Source organism: Staurois parvus, unplaced genomic scaffold (assembly GCF_062004578.1).
Source record: "Staurois parvus isolate SC_StPar_1 unplaced genomic scaffold, SC_StPar_1.0 ptg002335l, whole genome shotgun sequence".
Taxonomy (NCBI): Eukaryota; Metazoa; Chordata; class Amphibia; order Anura; family Ranidae; genus Staurois; species Staurois parvus.
In genome coordinates this window covers 120,066-145,447 of record NW_028320131.1, presented here as the reverse complement: position 1 = coordinate 145,447, position 25,382 = coordinate 120,066, and the positions used below count along the sequence as shown (strand labels likewise).

Genomic DNA, 25,382 nt, shown 5'->3' with positions numbered 1-25,382 from the left:
CCCGGAGTCCAGCCCGATGTGCCTCTGCCCGGAGTCCAGCCCGATGTGCCGCTGCCCGGAGTCCAGCCCGATGTGCCGCTGCCCGGAGTCCAGCCCGATGTGCCGCTGCCCGGAGTCCAGCCCGATGTGCCGCTGCCCGGAGTCCAGCCCGATGTGCCAGTCTTTGATATCCCGCCAGTTACCAGACCCAGGCGGTGGAACATTTTGCCCAGCTAGGACTGTTTGGAGCGTCCTTGAGGGGGGGGGGTACTGTCAGGAATGGACTTGCCAGTAGTGGTGGGTCTCACCTGCCTTGTGGGCTGCAGTACCAGGGCTGGCCAGCGGGTGCTCCCAGCAATCAGAGACTCAACCCTGCAGCCAGCCAAACACCTGAAACTGCTTATGCAGGTGTATTTAAGTGATGGCCAGACCTGCAGTCTGGGCCTTGGTGTGTGTGTTTTTCCTGGGTCCTGTATCTTGTTCCTGCATCCCTGTCCCTGTCTGACTGATTCGTTGCTGACCCTGCCTGATCCGGACCTCTGCTGACTTCTCCTGTTTCATCCCTGGCTTGTGACCCCGACCATTCTCTGCCTGACCCCCTGTACCTACCTGCCCGATTGTTATTGACCCGGCCTGCCTGACGACGCTTGCATTGTATGTACTGTTATCTGTGGGTGGTTTGGTTTGGTTCGTTTGCACTGTGTTATGTTTTAGTATTGCACTGCGTTTATGTTTGTATTGTTAGTCTTTAATAAATTGCCTTATTTATAACATATCTGAAGTCTGCGTTTCCCTGCGGCAGTCACACACTTCTGGTCATACCCTGGAGCCCTGACACAGTCTGTCCACAACTTGTGACAGATGCACCAGATGTTCTTCCCAGGTGGGACTGAACACGGCGATGTTGTCCAGGTAGGCTACTGCGCACTGTTCCAGCCCCTCCAACAGGTCGTTCATGACCCTCTGGAAGGTGGCTGGGGCATTCTTCATCCCAAAGGGCATGACCGTGAATTCGAACAAGCCGAATGGGGTGATGAAGGCTGACTTTTCCCGGGCCTCGGGCGCTAGAGGAATTTGCCAGTACCCCCTGCTCAGATCCATGATTGTGAGATAGCGGGCCGCCGCCAGTCTATCCAACAATTCATCGATCCGGGGCATGGGGTAGGCGTCTGCAGTGGTGATGGCGTTCAGCTTCCGATAGTCCACACAGAACCTGCTCGCCCGGTCCTTTTTGGGGACCAGGACTACAGGGGACGCCCAGGCGCTGTGAGACTTCTGAATCACCCCCAACTGCAGCATTTCCTCCACCTCCCTTTTCATATCTGCCAGCACCTCTAACGAGACGCGATAGGCGGATTGTCTAATAGGAGGATGGGCCCCTGTGTCTACTTTGTGGGTAGCAAGATGGGTTCTCCCAGGCTTCCCAGTAAACCTACCCCCATGTACTGCCAGCACTCTCTTCAGCCCAGGTACCTGGGTGGGGGTAAGGAGGGGGTTGATCGGGAGGGCTGACTCCCCTTCCCTAGTGTCTGCGAGTAGGTCCAGGAGGGGGTCAGCCTCCTCGGTCTCCTGTTGGCTGCAGACTGGCATGACGTAGGCCGTACCTTCGTGGTGAGCCTTGATCATAATAACATGGAAGGCCTTCTGCCGTCTGCTTCCTTCGCCTAACCTAACCAGATAGGTCACATTGTTCAGGCGCTGGGTGATAGGGTACGGGCCTTCCCAGGCAGCCTGCAGTTTGTTCTGCCGCAAGGGTAGCAGAACATACACCTGCTGCCCAACGTTGTATGTCCGCTCCCTGGCATTACGGTCATACCAACGTTTCTGCCTGGTCTGGGCCTGGGCTATGTTTTCTCGTACCAACCCCACCAGCATCTCCATTTTATCCCGGAACCTGAGCACGTAATCCACCACGGAGACCTCCGGGTCCGCAATCTTGCCCTCCCAGGTCTCCCGGATTAGGTCCAGAGGCCCTCTCACCCTCCGCCCGTACAGAAGTTCAAAGGGCGAAAACCCGGTGGACTCCTGAGGCACCTCTCTGTAAGCGAATAACAGATGAGGCAAATATCGTTCCCAGTCCTTGCCCTGGGACTCCACAAAGGTGCGCAACATTTGTTTCAATGTGCCATTGAAACGTTCGCACAAGCCATTCGTTTGTGGATGGTAAGGGCTGGCCATGATATGCGTTATCTGTATCTTCTGACAGAGAGCTTGCATTAGGTCGGACACAAACTGGGGCCCTTGATCACTAATAAGCTCGGCCGGAAATCCCACTCTGGTGAAGATTCCCAGCAGAGCATCCGCAACCTTGTCCGCCCGGAGGGAGGAGAGAGCCACAGCTTCCGGATACCGGGTGGCATAGTCGACCACTGTCAAGATATTATGTTTGCCTGAGCTGCTAGGGATGGCTAGAGGCCCCACGATGTCTACTGCCACCCTCTTAAAAGGCTCGTCAATCACAGGCAAAGGTTGTAATGGGGCCCTGTGCACCTCTCCTGCCTTGCCAACTCGCTGACAGGTACCACAGGACCGACAGTAATCCGCTATGTCTGCTAACATAGTGGGCCAAAAGAATTTATGGATCAATCCGGCTCGCATCTTAGTGATTCCCAGGTGCCCGGCCAGAGGAATCTCATGAGCCACCTTCAGCAGCTGTCCCCGACAGGGATGAGGCACGACAAGCTGTCGTCTACCAATGTCAGCCCCCCTTCCCTCAGTGGGCAGCCCCTCCCTATATAGTCTGCCTTGCTCCCAGTAGACCTTTTGTTTAGCATTCTCAGCAGGGGGGCCATTAGCCAGATTCCTGAGCTGCTCCAGGGTCTGGTCTGTCAGTAAGGCAGTCTCAAATGTGGAACTATAGGTCCCAGCCAGTGGTCCTGTAGCAAATAATGACAGCTGCTGAGACTCCCTGGAGGCAGAGTCCACTGGGTCAGAACAAGGGGAGGGGTCAGGGACGTCCTCCTGCTGTTCTGAGACCAGAGTCTGTGCCTCAGCTACCCTGGCTGCACTGCGGGTGACCACTAAGGTGAGGGATGCCTCATTAGTATCATCAGAACCATCAACATTACTGACCTTATTAATGACATTACTAATGATATTACCGACATTGACATCAACATTACAGGCATTTGCAACATCATTGTCCTCATAATTATCAACAGTTACTTGTCTACTGTCCATTTCACCTGAGTTCGTTACCCCCCCCAACAAGGGGATTTCTTCTCCCTCTCCAGCTAATGGAGAATCTTGCCACCCAGCTCCCTTCCCAGCCCCCTCCCTCTGTCCATCCACAGGCTGCCCAGACATTAGCTCAATATCTGCCCACTGCACCTTGGTAGGTCCCGAGAGTTCCAGGGGGGCATCCGGAGAGTCCTTAGCAGGGGCATAATAGGCGATAAGGGTGCCCAGATCGGCCCCCAATAGGACAGCTGTGGGAATTTCATCAGAGACTCCTACCTGCCTCATCCCCCTCCCTGCACCCCAGTCGATGAACACATATGCCTGGGGTATGCGGGAACGGGTTCCCCCCACTCCGGTGAGGGTCAGGAACTTCTCGGGGATGATGTCTGTGTCCTCTATCACCTCGGGTCGGACTAAGGTGTTACGATGTTACCTCGGAGATCTCTGTGTGTGTTTCAGACTAACTCACTTAACTCTCTTAAAGGTCCCTCTCAAAGGGGAGGGGGGGGCTCTGACTTGGGAGTGGTCATTGGGAAACTCTACACTAAATTACCAGCTTCATATCCCGTGATATGAACCATACAGTTGACCTGAAGAATGTTCAGTTCTGGGTCAGGTTGATAAGGTGTGGGGCTTACATAGCTTTGGGTGACCAAAGTGACACCTCCGCAGACGGGCTGGCTCCACTTCTCATGGTTGTTCCACATCATCTGCCAGGAGATAAAGTCTGCCTCACAGGAATGCAAGGGGGGGTGGGGTGTGAGGAATGATTCGAGGAAGACCTCAAATACAGCAAGGAACAGGGGAACTCCGCTTCCAGCTCTGATGAGCTAGTTTGTTACAAAAGCAAAGGTTGAAGGAGAACTCCGCTTTCAGCTCTGAGGAGCTAGTTTGCTACACCCCTGGCAAAACTTTTGGAATTTCAGGGAACTCCTGAAATAATGTTTGAATCTACAGCTCATGGAACACTGGTATGATCAGCGAGCTGTTGATAATAACAATTATTTTTAGAAATAGCATTAAATAAATATTAAAACTTACCTATTTAGTGTGAAACATGTGCTTTCTTTTTCTGCAGAGATGCTCCATTCTAGGTCATACTTGGGAAATACAGAGTGTGTGGGGGGGCAGCAGGGAGGGTACAAGGGCTCAGGAGGGAACATTACATGGAAGCAGGGCACATCATGTGGGACCAGGGCACATTGCATGAGGGCAAGGCACATTATGTGGGAGCAGGGCACATTATATGGAGGTAGGGCACATTATGTGGGAGCAGAGCACATTATATGGAGGTAGGGCACATTATGTGGGACAGGGCACAGGGTACATAGCATGGGACAGGGCACATTAAATGGGACAGAGCACAGGGCAAATTACCTGGCACAGGGCACATTACCCAGGACAGGGCACATTACATGATACAGGGCACCTTACATGGTACAGGGCACATTACCAGGAACAGAGCACAATACATGGGATAGGGCACATAGCATGGGGTAGGGAACATTACATTGGTCATAGCACAGGACACTTTACATGGGGCAGAGCACAGGGCATATTACATGGGACAGGACAAATTACATGAAATAGGGCACATTACATCATGCAAGGAGCAGTATACATTACATGGGACAGGGTACATTATACGGGAAAGAACAATTTACATGGGACAGGGTACATTGCATGGGGAAGAGCACTTTACATGGGATAGAGCACATTACTTGGAACAGGGCACATTACATCAGGCAGGGCACAGGGTAAATAACTTTGCACAGGGCACATTACATGGAAAAGAGCACTTTACATAGGACAGGGCACATTACATGGGACAGACCACTTTACATGGGACAGGGCACATTACATGGGACAGGGAATATTGTATGGACAGGACACATTGTATGGACAGGGCACATTGTATGGACACGGGCACATTACATGGACAGGGCACATTACATGGGACAGGGTACATTACATGGACAGGGCACATTTTATGGACAGGGCACATTGTATGGACAGGGCACATTACATGGACAGGGCATATTGTATGGACAGGGCACATTAAATGGGACAGGGCACATTACATGGGACAGGGCATATTGTATAGACAGGGCACATTAGATGGGACAGGGCATATTGTATGGACAGGGAACATTGTATGGACAGGGCATATTGTATGGACAGATCACATTATATGGACAGGGCACATTACATGGGACAGGGCATATTGTATGGACAGGGAACATTGTATGGACAGGGCATATTGTATGGACAGAGCACATTATATGGACAGGGCACATTGTATGGACAGGACATATTGTATGAACAGGGCACATTGTATGGACAGGGCATATTGTATGAACAGGGCACATTGTATGGACAGGGCATATTGTATGGACAGGGCACATTATATGGACAGGGCACATTGTATGGACAGGGCATATTGTATGGACAGAGCACATTATATGGACAGGGCACATTGTATGGACAGGACATATTGTATGAACAGGGCACATTGTATGGACAGGGCATATTGTATGGACAGGGCACATTATATGGACAGGGCACATTGTATGGACAGGGCATATTGTATGGACAGAGCACATTATATGGACAGGGCACATTGTATGGACAGGACATATTGTATGAACAGGGCACATTGTATGGACAGGGCATATTGTATGGACAGGGCACATTGTATGGACAGGGCACATTGTATGGACAGGCTGTTGGGCACAGTGTAGGGGACACATCTGGGCACACTACTGTACCGGCTTCAGGGGCAGACTGACAACTCATGGGGCCCCCGGGCAATAAGGGATCATGGGGCCCCTATGTCCTTGCCCACACTCAAAAAGCCTATGAAAAAGGTACCAGGGGCATCTCATGGGGCCCCCTACTGATCCCGGACCCTCAGGCAGTGCCCGAGTTTCCAGTTGGTCAGTCCGCCCCTGACCGGCTTCCTTCTACTACGTGGCTTGCTGAGGCGGCTTTCAACCATCCTCCAGTGGCACGTTGTTCCCCGCCGGCCCCTCCTCCTATCCTGTCCATCCCAGATGATGTTATATACAAGCACTCGGGATGAACAGGAGGGGAGGAGGAGCGGCGGGGAACAACGCATTGCGGCCAATAGTATGTCAGCCGCTTCCCTGCATCTGTGTTCATGTGATCAACCTGTCAGCTGCCTGCGACTGCAAGGTGGATCGCCGCGGAACTCCGATTGACAAATACTGCATTAGGGAAATAAGGCAGTCGCGAGGCCCCTGTAAGCCGGAGGTTTAAGGCAACTGCCTACTTTGCCTAATTAAATAGCTGCCTCTGCAAGAATAAAATGACATTTCTGGGGGAGTTCTGTACACTACACACAGAGCGACTCCAGGTTGCCATATTTCACTGAATTTTACAGAAAATCACAGCGCTACAGACTGAAAGGGAAATTTCATTTTAAACAAAACATTAATTTATAACATGGCTTATTGTTGTATTGTATTATTCCTTTTTATTTGCTATATTTTTTCCACAAAAGTGGAGTTATCCTTTAAATGAGATATTTAATTCACAGTTGGTTTTATTGTTGTTCAGAATGACAATATCTGTAGTCCTGCAGTAGTATATTTATGATCCATAATACCTGTTCTTACCTACCTCTTACAGTCAGTGTTCTGGTCTCCGGTTTATCCATAGATTCGTGTTTCCACATTACAGAGACTTTGATCTGCGGATCATTAAACACATCCATGGGAATGTTGACAACACTGGTGGCACCGTGTGTGAGATCTTTGTATTTTTTAAGTTTGTTGGTGCATTGTATTTTATACTTTCTCTCTCCATATTCATATCTCCATTTAATTTCTATATTTTCTGGGGAAAACTTCAGTAGATTGAGGGTGAAGAGAACACGAGAGGAATCCCCCAGAGTGATCGTTATAGGCTCCACCATCTGGGGTTTAACTGGAATACACAAACAGCATATTGAAGAACATCTAAACCCAAGAACACAAAATGTAATAAATTACAGCTTACAAGTCCTTAGAATGCGGTGGCTGCATTTGTTTCCTTGTTACAGGCTTTTATTTTCTTCTTTTCACCTGGTGATCCTGCCACTGACACAATTCCTGTCTTAAGGTGACAACACTTCCTCTCTGTTGAGGACCACTCAAACGTCTGCACCTAATGCCTGACTATGGCCTATCGAACCTAACTAGTACTCAGCACTTATTACAATTAGTAGGTTGTGTTTGTTCAGCATTTCTATTTTACGAGTGAAAAATCGGTCACCTCCTGATTCGTATTTTGACGTGTTTTAGGAAAGATTGGGGCAATGTTAAGCACAGCACTAAATCTAAATATTACACGCTCCCTCTCTGTACTGTATCTATGGAGGAACATTGTTGTCACCCTAGGACATGAAGTGTGTGAGGACCATTTCTGTAGTTCAGGTGGGAAGCCTGGGCAGAGCTGATAACAATGCTTGAGATAAGACTGCAGAGTGTACAGGAGAGCTTTGAATTTCTGTCAGGATCAACTGATATTAAACAGGTATATCAAATGGTTTAAATCAGGGGTGGGCAACCTTACAGAGGTGGAGATCTACCTGAACAACATGAGAGAAGTCAAAGATCACCGGGCATGGTGTCGCTTCCTCACGCCTAATTTCAATCTCTAACTGTTGTACTACCATGTCACAATCGCATGTATTGCACAGCAATCATGTATTTAAATCAGGTGGTGAGGAGGTAACATATTGGGGGATGGTAAAACCCTGCAGTTGAGTCATGGTTTAACTGCCCCCAATCTCTGCCCCTTTAGCTGCTGAGGCAGCAGCCAAAGGTGTACATATGCTGCAGCAGGAACAACAGCCTCTGTTGCTTTTGGTGGGTGCTACCGCCTGTCAATAGAGACCTGTTTAAGTAAATGGGGCCACTCTGTAAGCACCGCATAGCTGCATGCTTCTGCAGGGTTCAAGCGGTTAAAGCAGGGGGTGAGAAAGCAACACACCGCTGCCTGTTTAACCCCTTGTTTGCTGTACTTCACAAGGTTGCCGTGTACTTGCAGAATGGCCTCATTCACTTAAATTGGTCAGGTGCTACACCCACCAACCATGACAGGGCGTAGGAGCTGGCGCTACAGTGGAGACATCAGGTTATGCGACTCTTGCTCCCTACTACAGCTCCAACTTTACAAGTCCTTCTGCTTTACAGTCTGCCTGATGCTCTGGGATGGCGGGTCAGCAAGCCCTAGCCATGATCTACCAGTCACCTGGCCGAGATCTACTGGTAGACCACAATATACTGGTTGCTGACCCCCGGTTTAAATGGTATCTCCCCAAAGGGAGGATATAAGAGAATCTCTTTTCAGGGTTTACATACACTTTAATAGTATATGAATTGACTCTCATGTTGAATAATATGTATCAATGTTTTAACTTGTGAACTGTGGACAATAATTTAAGTCAAGAGTCTCGAGTCTCCAGACTTACTAAACAAAGGGTCCATTTACTGTTCTTCAAACTTTGGGGGGCTATTCTGCTGGCCCCATCATCACCTTGAAAGGTAGAATCACTGCCAGCAACTATGAATACATTTTGGACAACCACGTGCACCCCATGGTGTAGACATTGTTTCCCGAAGACAGCGCCATTTACCAAGATGATAATGCTCCAATTCACACAGCTGGTGTTGTTATATTATGGTTTGATGAGCCTGCAGATGAAGTCTCGCACCTTCCTTGGGTGCCAGGCCTCAATACCATAGAGCCACTGTGGTCCGTTTTGGAGAACAAGTTTCAGGCTCCTTTTCTGCCTTCGGTATCTCTGCGAGCACTGAGATGATTTTTGCATGAAGAGTGGTATCAGATTCCACTATCCACCATCCAAGACTTATATTTGTCAATTCCCAAGAAAATTCAGGTCGTCTTGGATACCAAAGATCCAACTGCATATTAGGTAACTATTTTATTATTTTACCTACTGTTTCCATAATTTTGTCCAATGTCCCCTATGCCAGTGCCCAGCTCTCCTTGTCTTTTTGTGGGTTAGCTTTCAAAATGGCCACAAATGATTCTGAAAATGTGTCCCCACCTAGACTTCAGTAGGGTTCAGTATTGGGTCTGCAATGTTCTGACTTCATGCTGGGATGAACCCCTGGAAAATAATGAAAACCCAGACACATACGCTTATCCTTTGCAGGGAGGCAAAGTGAGGGTCATAGGAGCTGGGCCAGCATAGACAGTAACTGACAACTCCCAGAAAAGGAGTGGACTGTGGTGTGCAAGGAGGAGGGCTAGGCAACTGGCACAATGCATGTCAACAAAAAATAGTTTATGGAAAGAAAAAAACCTTTAAGAAAGTATTTTAAATTCTGTAGTTTTATCACAATTGTTTAGGTTGGAGACAGGGCCTTTTTAGGGAACCATTGTGATTTGTGATCTATCCAAATAATATAAACTCTCACCTTTTACAATAAGTTTTTCAGTTTTTTTCTCAATGGGTCTCTCCAAAAAGGGGTGTCCCACCCTACAGATGTATTGTGCCCCCTGGTGGACGCTCAGTATGGGTGTGAGGGTCAGACTGGCTGTACAGCTGTATGTGTTATCATCTCCTCTCCTGGGGGTCATTGTACTGCTATCCATATTATCAGTCTCCTCACATAAGTCCTGATCCCGACTTCTTCTCAGCCAGGTCACGGTGATGGTGTTGGGGAAGTACTTAGAGATATGACACTGTAGAGTGACCGGGGTATTTTCAAATACATTGGGTGTCTGGATCTCTTCCACCACTGGGGTCCATGGGTAATCTGCTAAACAAGAAAAGTGTACCATCATTAGGGTTCACATTTAATTTCCCACATCTCCAATTTATATAAACCTTGACCGCTCAGGAAGTTGACTAGTAGCAACTCTCTGGTTTTGGTGGACCTCTTAATCCCGACCTCTAAAAGTGGTCTGCTATACTTTCTGCTTCTGAAATCTGCTTTCAGCTTTTGTTTGTATAAAGGCACGTGTGAACACAGATAGATGTAAGTGCCCATAAAGGCAGCTATGATCCAAATGAATGTTAAAGAATTAATCTGGGACAAACATTTATATTCCCATAGAGTGGGGCTCTGCCCACACTGCATGGGTTAAATGCTCATTTTTGTCTCAGGGCTCTGAAAGTAAAGATATACGTACCTATTCCGCCAATCCTCCGAGCGCGAGACCGGTTCCCGCTGCTCCTGCGCCCCCCGTGGTCTTGTGAATGGGCTGTTCCTGATGTCATCATGCCCATAGACTGGCTCCATACGTGAGAAACAGTCCACCGCTGGACATGGGGGAGTGTGGTTTTCCACGACGATCGGTGGACAGGATATGTATAGCTTATCCCTGAGCCCTTCGACAAAATGAGCACTTAATCCACGCAGTGGGGAAAATAACAATTTTCACCGGAATTCTGCTTTAACCCCTTGGCACTGGCGCCTAACGGCCCTTTAAGGATTTCAGAAGCCGGGAGGCGGGGTGTGGTTTTAGGGTCATGTGACTGCCATGATTCGCTGTCACGGCGGTCACATGTTTGGGAAAGGTCCCGCTCGCAAGAGGAGATCAGGACCATTCCATGAGTACCGGACATGTGTGCTGGGAGCACGCAGGGCGCGCACTCTCAGCACATATGTTTTTCTTAATTGTATGCAAATGTGTGGCCGCTCAGAGGCCCAGATGCCAGGAGGCCGCCAAGAGGTTAAAGTAGATGTGAACCAAAACAGGATGACATTTGGTTTGCTAAGGCACTGACTATCATAAACAACTATCTTTTTTTTAAAATAGTTTTCACTTTTTTATCCTCTGTGTATCCCAGTGATGCTGGTCTCTTGCAGCCTTTTCCACTACTTTCTGTTTACTCCAGGGAAGGCTGAACATTATTGTCCTAGACCAACTTCCTGATAAGTACAACGGTGGACCATGCCATGGCAATGTGGGAATTTAAATAATAAGGGATCCTCCTGCGCTCATGGGAATAATTGACAAAATACAGCTGCTGTCACTTAGCTGATACCAATAAGTGCAAAATAAAATTAAAAATTAGTGAAGCGCTTGTATCACATGAATACAATCATGTATCTCCATATAGTGTAATTATAAATCAAAGTGACCACTATATATAATAAATGTGTGTTGACTCCCTCTAGTGGAAAGAAAAAATAGTGTCAACCAAAATAACTAAATAACACACATTATGAAACTAAATATATAGTGCATGAATCAAATATAATGAACAGAATATATATACGTGAAAACAGAATATTGGCCACATACAATGGTGTCTAAATCATACATAAATGATATATGCCATAGGTGAAAAAGACAATATCAAAAGTGAAAAAATATTCCATGCATGTGACTGTGCTTTAAGCTGGAACACACACGTGATCTCCACTTCTAAGTGCAAGTACTCTCCTTCAAATGGCAGCAATGCCTGCTCACCTCCCTTCCTCGACCCACACAGGGCCTCAAAGCAGTTACCACCTCAGTGGTGTATTCCTCTGGCAGACTCCTTATTCCTCCTCCTCTCTTATGCAACTCATAAAAAGACAAGAAAGCCTTCCATAGTGTAGTAAATTTAATAGGCAAAGTTAAAAATTACAAAGTTTTCCACTCACATGCTCCTTTCCATAAAAAAGCGTTTTTCCCAGCCTGTGGGTAGATATGCATGCACCTGGGGGAATCCAATATGGCCACTGCATCCGGACATGCGTCACCAGGAAGTAGACAAACCGACGCGTTGCGTCACGTGCATCGTGACTTCATCAGGGTTACTGCCCCCTGGTGACTCAATGGTATTTATAGAAAAAAAAAAAAAAAAAAAAAACCTAATTGGATTCTCCATTTTCTCCATTACTACTTATTATTTTTATATTTATATTTACATTTATTTTTATTTATTTATTTATTTTTATTTTTTATATATTTTTTTTTTCTCCATTACTACTTATTATTTTTATATTTATATTTACATTTATTTTTATTTATTTATTTATTTTTTTTTATTTTTTATATTTTTTTTTTTTTTTATTTTTTTTTTATTTATTTTTTTTTATATTTATTTTTATTTATTTTTATTTTTATTTTTTATTTTTTATTTTATTTAGGATATATATATCTACTTAATAAGGAAGCCCACTAAGATTAATGTTTTTAATATTTACGATTAATAAAGTTTATGATTTGGTGTTAGTGCACCATTAAAGATGTAGATGTGGTTCATACAGGCTTAAATATATAATTCGTTTTACTCCTATATGTGTATATCTTGAATATGACATATGGAGATGTATATCTGGTATCCAGCACTAGAATTCATATATGGGATAGATTCATGTATGTGAGTGCAGGACTCTAATAAGATGTCCGCTGTATGCCCGCTCTCACAATGGAATCCAATTAGGTTTTTTTTTTTTTGTTTTTTTTTTTCTATAAATACCATTGAGTCACCAGGGGGCGGTAACCCTGATGAAGTCACGACGCACGTGACGCAACGCGTCGGTTTGTCTACTTCCTGGTGACGCATGTCCGGACGCAGTGGCCATATTGGATTCCCCCAGGTGCATGCATATCTACCCACAGGCTGGGAAAAACGCTTTTTTTATGGAAAGGAGCATGTGAGTGGAAAACTTTGTAATTTTTAACTTTGCCTATTAAATTTACTACACTATGGAAGGCTTTCTTGTCTTTTTATGAGTTGCATAAGAGAGGAGGAGGAATAAGGAGTCTGCCAGAGGAATACACCACTGAGGTGGTAACTGCTTTGAGGCCCTGTGTGGGTCGAGGAAGGGAGGTGAGCAGGCATTGCTGCCATTTGAAGGAGAGTACTTGCACTTAGAAGTGGAGATCACGTGTGTGTTCCAGCTTAAAGCACAGTCACATGCATGGAATATTTTTTCACTTTTGATATTGTCTTTTTCACCTATGGCATATATCATTTATGTATGATTTAGACACCATTGTATGTGGCCAATATTCTGTTTTCACGTATATATATTCTGTTCATTATATTTGATTTATGCACTATATATTTAGTTTCATAATGTGTGTTATTTAGTTATTTTGGTTGACACTATTTTTTCTTTCCACTAGAGGGAGTCAACACACATTTATTATATATAGTGGTCACTTTGATTTATAATTACACTATATGGAGATACATGATTGTATTCATGTGATACAAGCGCTTCACTAATTTTTAATTTTATTTTGCACTTATTGGTATCAGCTAAGTGACAGCAGCTGTATTTTGTCAATTATTCCCATGAGCGCAGGAGGATCCCTTATTATTTAGCTTACTTCACACCATTATACCTTTTGCAGCCAATATGGAGATTTTTAAATTCATAGAGAATAGAACTATCAACATAGAGGATATTTTTACTAAAACAGAGAACACCCTTAATGGAGATCTAGACACCTTATATAGGAAATTAGGGCATCTAATGGAGAAGAAACTATCCACATGGTGGGATATGACCACCTTTGAAAAATATCTCAAGGACCGGTTGGTCCCCAGGAGATTTAGGTGGGACGTACCCATCTGTGATGGATTAGTTGATGCTGAGGCCACTGATGAATGGTTCAACTTCTTTCATGATAAAGGGTTGGAACTCTTGAGATTCTTATTAAAAAGAAAACAGAAGAAAATGAGACAACTCGAATCACAGATAGAAGAAATAAAAAAAAAAAAAAAAAAAATAGAATTGAACCTTTGAAAGATTCTCCAGATTTAGAACCATATAATAAAAGATTAAGTAAAGACTTGGAAAAATTTGATCAGGAAACCAAATATAGGAAAACGAAAAAGTACCAAAGAGACCTTAACGATTTCAAAAAAGAGCAGGTATTCAAATGGCAAAGTTCCTCCACAGAATCAGAGATAGCCTCTATTAATACAACCCCGATTAAAGAACAGAAGGGGGAAACAGTTAAACTTTCGTTTATAACTACTCAGGAAAAACAGGAAAATAATAAAGAAAAGAAGGGCAATTATCACCCTAATGGTCCACCACATCATACACCCCGAAATGGATGGAGACCCAATAACAATGGGGGTTCTAATCGGAAAAAGTCTAAGGGGGGTGGTAACAATTGGAGACCATATCAAAATGGGGGAAGACCGAATAACCATTATAAAGGGAATAACTATAATCCAAATTATTATGGCCCATATAGACCAGATTATTACCAAAGACCTGTATATAATAATTACTATCCAGAGAGGCAATACCCACAAGAGAGATGGTATCCACCTTATGGTGAGGGAAGAAGTCCTATAGAACAGTACAATAGATATGAACCACTGAGAGAAGAATTACCCCAGAGAGATTTTTTAGAGAGAGACAGGAGTCCGGAGAATGTAAGGTGGAAAAGTCCACCCAAAGGAGGGGGTGCCGGGCAGGGAGGAAACAACAAAAGAAAAAGAGAATAATAGGGGAAGGTGTTTTTAACTTAAGTGGATGTGAATTATCTAAAGAAGAAATTATGGCCTTAGATAAGGGCCTTAAATTCGCACCACCTAAGGTGGCTAATAAATTTGCTATTTATGTAGATGCACAAAAATTTATCCGTAAACTCAATATTAAAAAGTATTTTTTAAACTTACCAGGAGCTAAGAGCAGCATAGCGAATTGTGCTAGCAGTAATTTTTTACATAGTCATTTTTCAAATAAATCGCTGTTTAATCCGCAGGTACATAATAATGACCACATTGAAGTTTTTAAACAGATGGTCACTAAAGATTTGGATAATTTGAAAATCCCCAAATGCATAAATAATATAGGCATTCAAACAGGGATTAATAGACTTACTAAGAGAGGCAATATAGTCATCAGGCCTGCTGATAAGGGAGGGGGCATAGTGGTGTTATCCAAAGAATATTATTTACAAGAATTAGCTCAACAGTTGGCAGATGATACCACTTATAAAGTTATGTCTAAAGACCCCACGTTGTCATATAAGAAACAATTGGTCAAACTTGTAACAAAAGGGGAAAATAAAAAAATCTTGAACAAAAAGGAAACCAAATATCTGATACCTGAAACTTGCCGTATTCCAGTGATATACACTGTACCGAAAATACACAAGAATGTGAAGGATCCACCAGGTAGACCAATAGTGAACGGTATCCAATCCGTTCTATCAAGACTTGGTCAATATGTGGATTTCTATCTACAGCCAGTAGTTAAAAGAACTAAAGCGTACCTACGGGATACGAAACATTTAATTCAAATATTAGAAAAAATTGAGGGTCATCCAGAAATAATTTTAGCAAGTGCAGACGTAACTTCGCTGTACACCATTATTGACCATGATGGAGCAATGGATGCAGTGAAGTGGGGACTTGAAAAGTATAGTGATATCCAACGAGTTCAAAGGAAATTTACATTGGAGTGTCTAGAGTTTTGTCTTTTACATAATTACTTCTGGCACAATCATACCTTTTTCCAGCAGATTAGGGGTGTTGCGATGGGGGCAAGGTTTGCCCCCAGTGTTGCCAACCTGTATATGGCCCACTGGGAGGAGGAAGCCATCTATAAACAAACCCCATGTGAACTTATCTCATATTATCGATATATTGATGATGTTATTATCATTTGGAAGGGAAGTAGACAACTGTTGATTAATTTTCTGAATGGATTAAATAATAATACGAAAAATATTAAATTTTCCTGGACCTTTGATAGTGAAAGGATTAATTTTTTGGATCTTAACATTATGAATCAACAAGGGAAAATTTATACAAATACTTATTTTAAAGAAGTGGATCGTACTGGATTCATACCATCAGACAGTTGCCATTACCGCCCATGGCTCTATAATATACCTAAGGGCCAGCTAGTGAGGTTGAGAAGGAATTGCTCTGATAAGGAAGAGTACAAGAAACAAGCAAAGACTTTAGGAGATAAGTTTATCAAAAAAGGCTACCCTGAGAAAGAAATAGAGAAGAGAATAATTGAAGTTCAAAATATGGAGAGGGAGTCACTGATTGTAGACAAAAATAAAAAGGAGAACTTTGAGAGTCAAATGGCAATTATTCTAGACTACAATGTCCATTATAAAAAAATCGAGAAAATATTTTCTAAACATTGGTCTATTCTTAAAACGGACCCTGATCTAAATAAGATTTTGGGAGATAATCCAAAATTTATATATAGGAAGGCCCCTTCCCTGAGGACAAAACTAGTTAAAAATGTACTTGATCCACCAGTCAAAAAGAAGAGCATTACATTTCTTGACCAAGTAGGTTTTTTTCCGTGCCGAAAATGTTACGCATGTAGAGCAACCAAAGGAAAAAACGGCAAATGTAACACTTTCAAGGCCAACTATGATGGCACAATATATAAGATCAAAGATTTCATTTCATGCCATACAGAGGGAGTAGTTTATGGCCTTGAATGTGCATGTGGTTATCAGTATATAGGAAGAACTAAAAGGCCTATGTGGAAACGCATGAGGGAACATGTACAAAACATAAAAAAGGGGTTCCCTAAACATAGCGTTTCCCGGCACTTTTTAAAACAGCATAATAAAGACCCTTCAGGACTCAAATTTTGGGGTATACAGAAGTATGTGAGTCATTGGAGGGGGAGTAATAAGATTAAATCCCTTAGTCAGGCAGAGTCGAGATGGATGTATACCATGCATACACAGGCACCGCATGGCCTTAATATTGAGTTTGATCTCAACTGTTTTATTAGCGATTTTTAAATTTGAATTTTAAATGTTAGAAAATTGATCTGGTAACAGCAATTTACATATAAAATATCTCTGGTAATATTAACTTACATATTATATTTTTTAACTCTGTTAATATAACGAATGTATTTTTGTAAACCCAAGCTATTGGTATTTGTGCATGCCACTTTATTTATTTTTATTTTTAATTGTTCTTTTAAATCGGAATTTAATGAGCTCTTTGAGCATTCATTCGAATTAATTTATAATGGTCGTGTAGATATATTTTTTAAAAAAATTAATTTTTTTTTTTTCTCCATTACTACTTATTATTTTTATATTTATATTTACATTTATTTTTATTTATTTATTTATTTTTATTTTTTATATATTTTTTTTTTTTCTCCATTACTACTTATTATTTTTATATTTATATTTACATTTATTTTTATTTATTTATTTATTTTTATTTTTTATATTTTTTTTTTTTTATATTTATTTTTATTTTTATTTTTTATTTTATTTAGGATATATATATCTACTTAATAAGGAAGCCCACTAAGATTAATGGTTTTAATATTTACGATTAATAAAGTTTATGATTTGGTGTTAGTGCACCATTAAAGATGTAGATGTGGTTCATACAGGCTTAAATATATAATTCGTTTTACTCCTATATGTGTATATCTTGAATATGACATATGGAGATGTATATCTGGTATCCAGCACTAGAATTCATATATGGGATAGATTCATGTATGTGAGTGCAGGACTCTAATAAGATGTCTGCTGTATGCCCGCTCTCACAATGGAATCCAATTAGGTTTTTTTTTTTTTTTTTTCTATAAATACCATTGAGTCACCAGGGGGCGGTAACCCTGATGAAGTCACGACGCACGTGACGCAACGCGTCGGTTTGTCTACTTCCTGGTGACGCATGTCCGGACGCAGTGGCCATATTGGATTCCCCCAGGTGCATGCATATCTACCCACAGGCTGGGAAAAACACTTTTTTATGGAAAGGAGCATGTGAGTGGAAAACTTTGTAATTTTTAACTTTGCCTATTAAATTTACTACACTATGGAAGGCTTTCTTGTCTTATTATGAGTTGCATAAGAGAGGAGGAGGAATAAGGAGTCTGCCAGAGGAATACACCACTGAGGTGGTAACTGCTTTGAGGCCCTGTGTGGGTCGAGGAAGGGAGATGAGCAGGCATTGCTGCCATTTGAAGGAGAGTACTTGCACTTAGAAGTGGAGATCACGTGTGTGTTCCAGCTTAAAGCACAGTCACATGCATGGAATATTTTTTCACTTTTGATATTGTCTTTTTCACCTATGGCATATATCATTTATGTATGATTTAGACACCATTGTATGTGGCCAATATTCTGTTTTCACGTATATATATTCTGTTCATTATATTTGATTTATGCACTATATATTTAGTTTCATAATGTGTGTTATTTAGTTATTTTGGTTGACACTATTTTTTCTTTCCACTAGAGGGAGTCAACACACATTTATTATATATAGTGGTCACTTTGATTTATAATTACACTATATGGAGATACATGATTGTATTCATGTGATACAAGCGCTTCACTAATTTTTAATTTTATTTTGCACTTATTGGTATCAGCTAAGTGACAGCAGCTGTATTTTGTCAATTATTCCCATGAGCGCAGGAGGATCCCTTATTATTTAGCTTACTTCACACCATTATACCTTTTGCAGCCAATATGGAGATTTTTAAATTCATAGAGAATAGAACTATCAACATAGAGGATATTTTTACTAAAACAGAGAACACCCTTAATGGAGATCTAGACACCTTATATAGGAAATTAGGGCATCTAATGGAGAAGAAACTATCCACATGGTGGGATATGACCACCTTTGAAAAATATCTCAAGGACCGGTTGGTCCCCAGGAGATTTAGGTGGGACGTACCCATCTGTGATGGATTAGTTGATGCTGAGGCCACTGATGAATGGTTCAACTTCTTTCATGATAAAGGGTTGGAACTCTTGAGATTCTTATTAAAAAGAAAACAGAAGAAAATGAGACAACTCGAATCACAGATAGAAGAAATAAAAAAAAAAAAAAAAAAAATAGAATTGAACCTTTGAAAGATTCTCCAGATTCAAATGCTATTAAAAACCCAACAACCTGGCCCTTTTGGTTGAACAGGTCCTCAAAGGTACTCATGGCCTGCTCTTTCTCTTCATCCACAAATTCATTATTGCTATCCCCCAAATTCAATTTCTTGCGGAGATAATTTATTACTTCATTTTCAACATACTTCTGCCAAGCACCGGCAGCTTTCCGAGCTGGCTTCATAACTTCCTGCTCAATGCCTTGAGCCGCCATATTTTCCTCGTTATGCTTGGAAGAGGTGGATCCGTGATTACTGGATGCCATTTTGATACAAAATATATGTTTGATAAAGTGTACAAATATACAATCACCAGTGCGTTTTGTGTTATGGTACGATTTCTATGGATCTCAGCAGTGCCTCCAAATTTATGTTGTGGTGGTTTATGTAAGGATATATATTATTTATAAAGGGCGTGTCCCTTTCCCTTAGATGAAATATTACAGTGCCTCCAGCCGTTAAAATACGGCAAATATTTAGTAAACCAATAATTTGGACACTTTGATAATTTGATCACCACTTATTATTATACCTTGAATTCTTTTAGCCAATATGATTTCGTACCATACACACAAAATTTGCCTTATAATAGATAAATATAAAAATTTATTTATGTACAAAAATTATATATATATTAACACAAAACGCAAAAGACTGGTGATAAATGAATATTGGTACACACAATCAAGAATATATCCTACCAATGTAAGACACAATAATAAGGTCTCTAACTAATTACATCAATCACAAATTTTAAATGATATGATTTTTATTAAATTTATTAATAATTAATAATTTCGAATATCTCAAAGGTTATATTCTTACAAGCCGTGGCCATAGGACTGCAAGAAGGAAGCCCTTGATATATGATACTCTGGTTATTAATATTCAATAAATTATGAAATATGAAAAATTTATAATATGGCAATAAACAATTTTTAACAGTAACACAGTATCTTTCTACATATATCTAACTACTCAATATTGTTATGATACACTGAGGTAATTTTATGATTCCACACAACAGAGAAAATAATTAATACAAAAATCAAATAAATATCTCACCACACCCGGAATTCAGACTAGGCAACTCTCCCGTGGATTTAGCTGGCAGTGGAACGCCTTTAGACTGATATATAGGGCAAGTGATAGATTCAGTAGGGGAGAATGTAGGAAGTTATCAGATTAGAGGTTTAAAGTTTTAGGAAGTTTGAAAAGATGGAAGAGTAGTTATTCAGCAGATCTTCTTCAGATGTCAGGTCTTTCCATGAGGTTTTTATGAGGGCTCTTTTTTTTTTAAAGCACATGGGCTTTTATATCCACTAGTCCATTGTTCTAAGATACCTTCCCACCAGGCTTCCTGATTGGCTAGTTGAGAAATGTGTGTACATAAGCTATTTCTCACCTGCCCGCCAGGTGGCGGTCATGTATCACAGAACAATGTGAGTATTTGAGATGACTCATACCTTGGGTGGAATCTTCAGGTAATTTCAGGAATAAAATATACGGCTCTATCCAGATATAGCAGTGATACCTATATTATTCTAAATAGGGACCATGGAATATAGGTGTATATTCGGTTATTCCTCCTTGAAGTACCATCCTGTTTGTTTCCTGATAAGACATGTAACGAATGCTAGTCTATAATACATCTTACTTCCCATCATCTCAATACTCAAATTAGTGATATATAGTTCCCATTGCTGAGTATTTAGTGGTGTTTAAAATCTATAACATCTTATTTATGATATGTTTTTGTAGTATATTTTTGTCATGATATACAGTGAACTTTTAAACTTAAATGTCCTGAATTTCACCCCTTTGTTTCAGAATCAACATTTTCTCTGTGTAGAAAAAAAAACTCTTTGTTTGCATGGCCCTTGTATTGGACTCATGGTAAACAATTGTTAATGCTTTCACCCTTGGTGAACAATAGTATATGGTAATAGTTTCAGAGGTCTGTTAGTTCATCACACTCTACAGGTTTTGGTTAAGCTTTCAACCAGTTGAGTTCCCGTCTCATTCTTGTTGAAATGTTTAAAAGTCAAAGTCCTATCTGGCTATGTGTTTGACTTTTCTGTATGTGCATTCTTCTCAACCTCCATATACAAATAGTCCTTGTTGACAGTTCAAACAGGCTTATTGTCTTGGAAAAGACTCACTTCCCCCATTCTCCATTTCTTAACTAGGATCCTTGATGGTTCAACCAAGACAAAATTAACTCTTAGCATCCGGCTATACTGAGCTGTTTGCCACATAATATTATGTCTTGATAAAAGTCATATTTTTGAGACGTGATTCAAAAGTCCACAACAAGATTTAGAACCATATAATAAAAGATTAAGTAAAGACTTGGAAAAATTTGATCAGGAAACCAAATATAGGAAAACGAAAAAGTACCAAAGAGACCTTAACGATTTCAAAAAAGAGCAGGTATTCAAATGGCAAAGTTCCTCCACAGAATCAGAGATAGCCTCTATTAATACAACCCCGATTAAAGAACAGAAGGGGGAAACAGTTAAACTTTCGTTTATAACTACTCAGGAAAAACAGGAAAATAATAAAGAAAAGAAGGGCAATTATCACCCTAATGGTCCACCACATCATACACCCCGAAATGGATGGAGACCCAATAACAATGGGGGTTCTAATCGGAAAAAGTCTAAGGGGGGTGGTAACAATTGGAGACCATATCAAAATGGGGGAAGACCGAATAACCATTATAAAGGGAATAACTATAATCCAAATTATTATGGCCCATATAGACCAGATTATTACCAAAGACCTGTATATAATAATTACTATCCAGAGAGGCAATACCCACAAGAGAGATGGTATCCACCTTATGGTGAGGGAAGAAGTCCTATAGAACAGTACAATAGATATGAACCACTGAGAGAAGAATTACCCCAGAGAGATTTTTTAGAGAGAGACAGGAGTCCGGAGAATGTAAGGTGGAAAAGTCCACCCAAAGGAGGGGGTGCCGGGCAGGGAGGAAACAACAAAAGAAAAAGAGAATAATAGGGGAAGGTGTTTTTAACTTAAGTGGATGTGAATTATCTAAAGAAGAAATTATGGCCTTAGATAAGGGCCTTAAATTCGCACCACCTAAGGTGGCTAATAAATTTGCTATTTATGTAGATGCACAAAAATTTATCCGTAAACTCAATATTAAAAAGTATTTTTTAAACTTACCAGGAGCTAAGAGCAGCATAGCGAATTGTGCTAGCAGTAATTTTTTACATAGTCATTTTTCAAATAAATCGCTGTTTAATCCGCAGGTACATAATAATGACCACATTGAAGTTTTTAAACAGATGGTCACTAAAGATTTGGATAATTTGAAAATCCCCAAATGCATAAATAATATAGGCATTCAAACAGGGATTAATAGACTTACTAAGAGAGGCAATATAGTCATCAGGCCTGCTGATAAGGGAGGGGGCATAGTGGTGTTATCCAAAGAATATTATTTACAAGAATTAGCTCAACAGTTGGCAGATGATACCACTTATAAAGTTATGTCTAAAGACCCCACGTTGTCATATAAGAAACAATTGGTCAAACTTGTAACAAAAGGGGAAAATAAAAAAATCTTGAACAAAAAGGAAACCAAATATCTGATACCTGAAACTTGCCGTATTCCAGTGATATACACTGTACCGAAAATACACAAGAATGTGAAGGATCCACCAGGTAGACCAATAGTGAACGGTATCCAATCCGTTCTATCAAGACTTGGTCAATATGTGGATTTCTATCTACAGCCAGTAGTTAAAAGAACTAAAGCGTACCTACGGGATACGAAACATTTAATTCAAATATTAGAAAAAATTGAGGGTCATCCAGAAATAATTTTAGCAAGTGCAGACGTAACTTCGCTGTACACCATTATTGACCATGATGGAGCAATGGATGCAGTGAAGTGGGGACTTGAAAAGTATAGTGATATCCAACGAGTTCAAAGGAAATTTACATTGGAGTGTCTAGAGTTTTGTCTTTTACATAATTACTTCTGGCACAATCATACCTTTTTCCAGCAGATTAGGGGTGTTGCGATGGGGGCAAGGTTTGCCCCCAGTGTTGCCAACCTGTATATGGCCCACTGGGAGGAGGAAGCCATCTATAAACAAACCCCATGTGAACTTATCTCATATTATCGATATATTGATGATGTTATTATCATTTGGAAGGGAAGTAGACAACTGTTGATTAATTTTCTGAATGGATTAAATAATAATACGAAAAATATTAAATTTTCCTGGACCTTTGATAGTGAAAGGATTAATTTTTTGGATCTTAACATTATGAATCAACAAGGGAAAATTTATACAAATACTTATTTTAAAGAAGTGGATCGTAATGGATTCATACCATCAGACAGTTGCCATTACCGCCCATGGCTCTATAATATACCTAAGGGCCAGCTAGTGAGGTTGAGAAGGAATTGCTCTGATAAGGAAGAGTACAAGAAACAAGCAAAGACTTTAGGAGATAAGTTTATCAAAAAAGGCTACCCTGAGAAAGAAATAGAGAAGAGAATAATTGAAGTTCAAAATATGGAGAGGGAGTCACTGATTGTAGACAAAAATAAAAAGGAGAACTTTGAGAGTCAAATGGCAATTATTCTAGACTACAATGTCCATTATAAAAAAATCGAGAAAATATTTTCTAAACATTGGTCTATTCTTAAAACGGACCCTGATCTAAATAAGATTTTGGGAGATAATCCAAAATTTATATATAGGAAGGCCCCTTCCCTGAGGACAAAACTAGTTAAAAATGTACTTGATCCACCAGTCAAAAAGAAGAGCATTACATTTCTTGACCAAGTAGGTTTTTTTCCGTGCCGAAAATGTTACGCATGTAGAGCAACCAAAGGAAAAAACGGCAAATGTAACACTTTCAAGGCCAACTATGATGGCACAATATATAAGATCAAAGATTTCATTTCATGCCATACAGAGGGAGTAGTTTATGGCCTTGAATGTGCATGTGGTTATCAGTATATAGGAAGAACTAAAAGGCCTATGTGGAAACGCATGAGGGAACATGTACAAAACATAAAAAAGGGGTTCCCTAAACATAGCGTTTCCCGGCACTTTTTAAAACAGCATAATAAAGACCCTTCAGGACTCAAATTTTGGGGTATACAGAAGTATGTGAGTCATTGGAGGGGGAGTAATAAGATTAAATCCCTTAGTCAGGCAGAGTCGAGATGGATGTATACCATGCATACACAGGCACCGCATGGCCTTAATATTGAGTTTGATCTCAACTGTTTTATTAGCGATTTTTAAATTTGAATTTTAAATGTTAGAAAATTGATCTGGTAACAGCAATTTACATATAAAATATCTCTGGTAATATTAACTTACATATTATATTTTTTAACTCTGTTAATATAACGAATGTATTTTTGTAAACCCAAGCTATTGGTATTTGTGCATGCCACTTTATTTATTTTTATTTTTAATTGTTCTTTTAAATCGGAATTTAATGAGCTCTTTGAGCATTCATTCGAATTAATTTATAATGGTCGTGTAGATATATTTTTTAAAAAAATTAATTTTTTTTTTTTTCTCCATTACTACTTATTATTTTTATATTTATATTTACATTTATTTTTATTTATTTATTTATTTTTATTTTTTATATATTTTTTTTTTTTCTCCATTACTACTTATTATTTTTATATTTATATTTACATTTATTTTTATTTATTTATTTATTTTTATTTTTTATATTTTTTTTTTTTTATATTTATTTTTATTTTTATTTTTTATTTTATTTAGGATATATATATCTACTTAATAAGGAAGCCCACTAAGATTAATGGTTTTAATATTTACGATTAATAAAGTTTATGATTTGGTGTTAGTGCACCATTAAAGATGTAGATGTGGTTCATACAGGCTTAAATATATAATTCGTTTTACTCCTATATGTGTATATCTTGAATATGACATATGGAGATGTATATCTGGTATCCAGCACTAGAATTCATATATGGGATAGATTCATGTATGTGAGTGCAGGACTCTAATAAGATGTCCGCTGTATGCCCGCTCTCACAATGGAATCCAATTAGGTTTTTTTTTTTTTTTTTTCTATAAATACCATTGAGTCACCAGGGGGCGGTAACCCTGATGAAGTCACGACGCACGTGACGCAACGCGTCGGTTTGTCTACTTCCTGGTGACGCATGTCCGGACGCAGTGGCCATATTGGATTCCCCCAGGTGCATGCATATCTACCCACAGGCTGGGAAAAACACTTTTTTATGGAAAGGAGCATGTGAGTGGAAAACTTTGTAATTTTTAACTTTGCCTATTAAATTTACTACACTATGGAAGGCTTTCTTGTCTTATTATG

The 25,382-nt window shown here is 40.5% G+C and overlaps 1 protein-coding gene across 1 annotated transcript in view; it reads right to left on the bottom strand.

Annotated features, from left to right (window-relative positions):
* The window catches only part of LOC149431232 (uncharacterized), a 78,146-nt gene that overhangs the window by 17,238 nt on the left and 35,526 nt on the right, over window positions 1-25,382 (bottom strand). The window contains exons 6-7 of the mRNA XM_089665772.1: window positions 9,609-9,950; window positions 6,802-7,107 (exon numbers count right to left, since the gene is read on the bottom strand). Coding sequence (XP_089521898.1) covers window positions 6,802-7,107; window positions 9,609-9,950 — 648 coding nt within the window. The remainder of the gene's footprint in view (window positions 1-6,801; window positions 7,108-9,608; window positions 9,951-25,382) is intronic.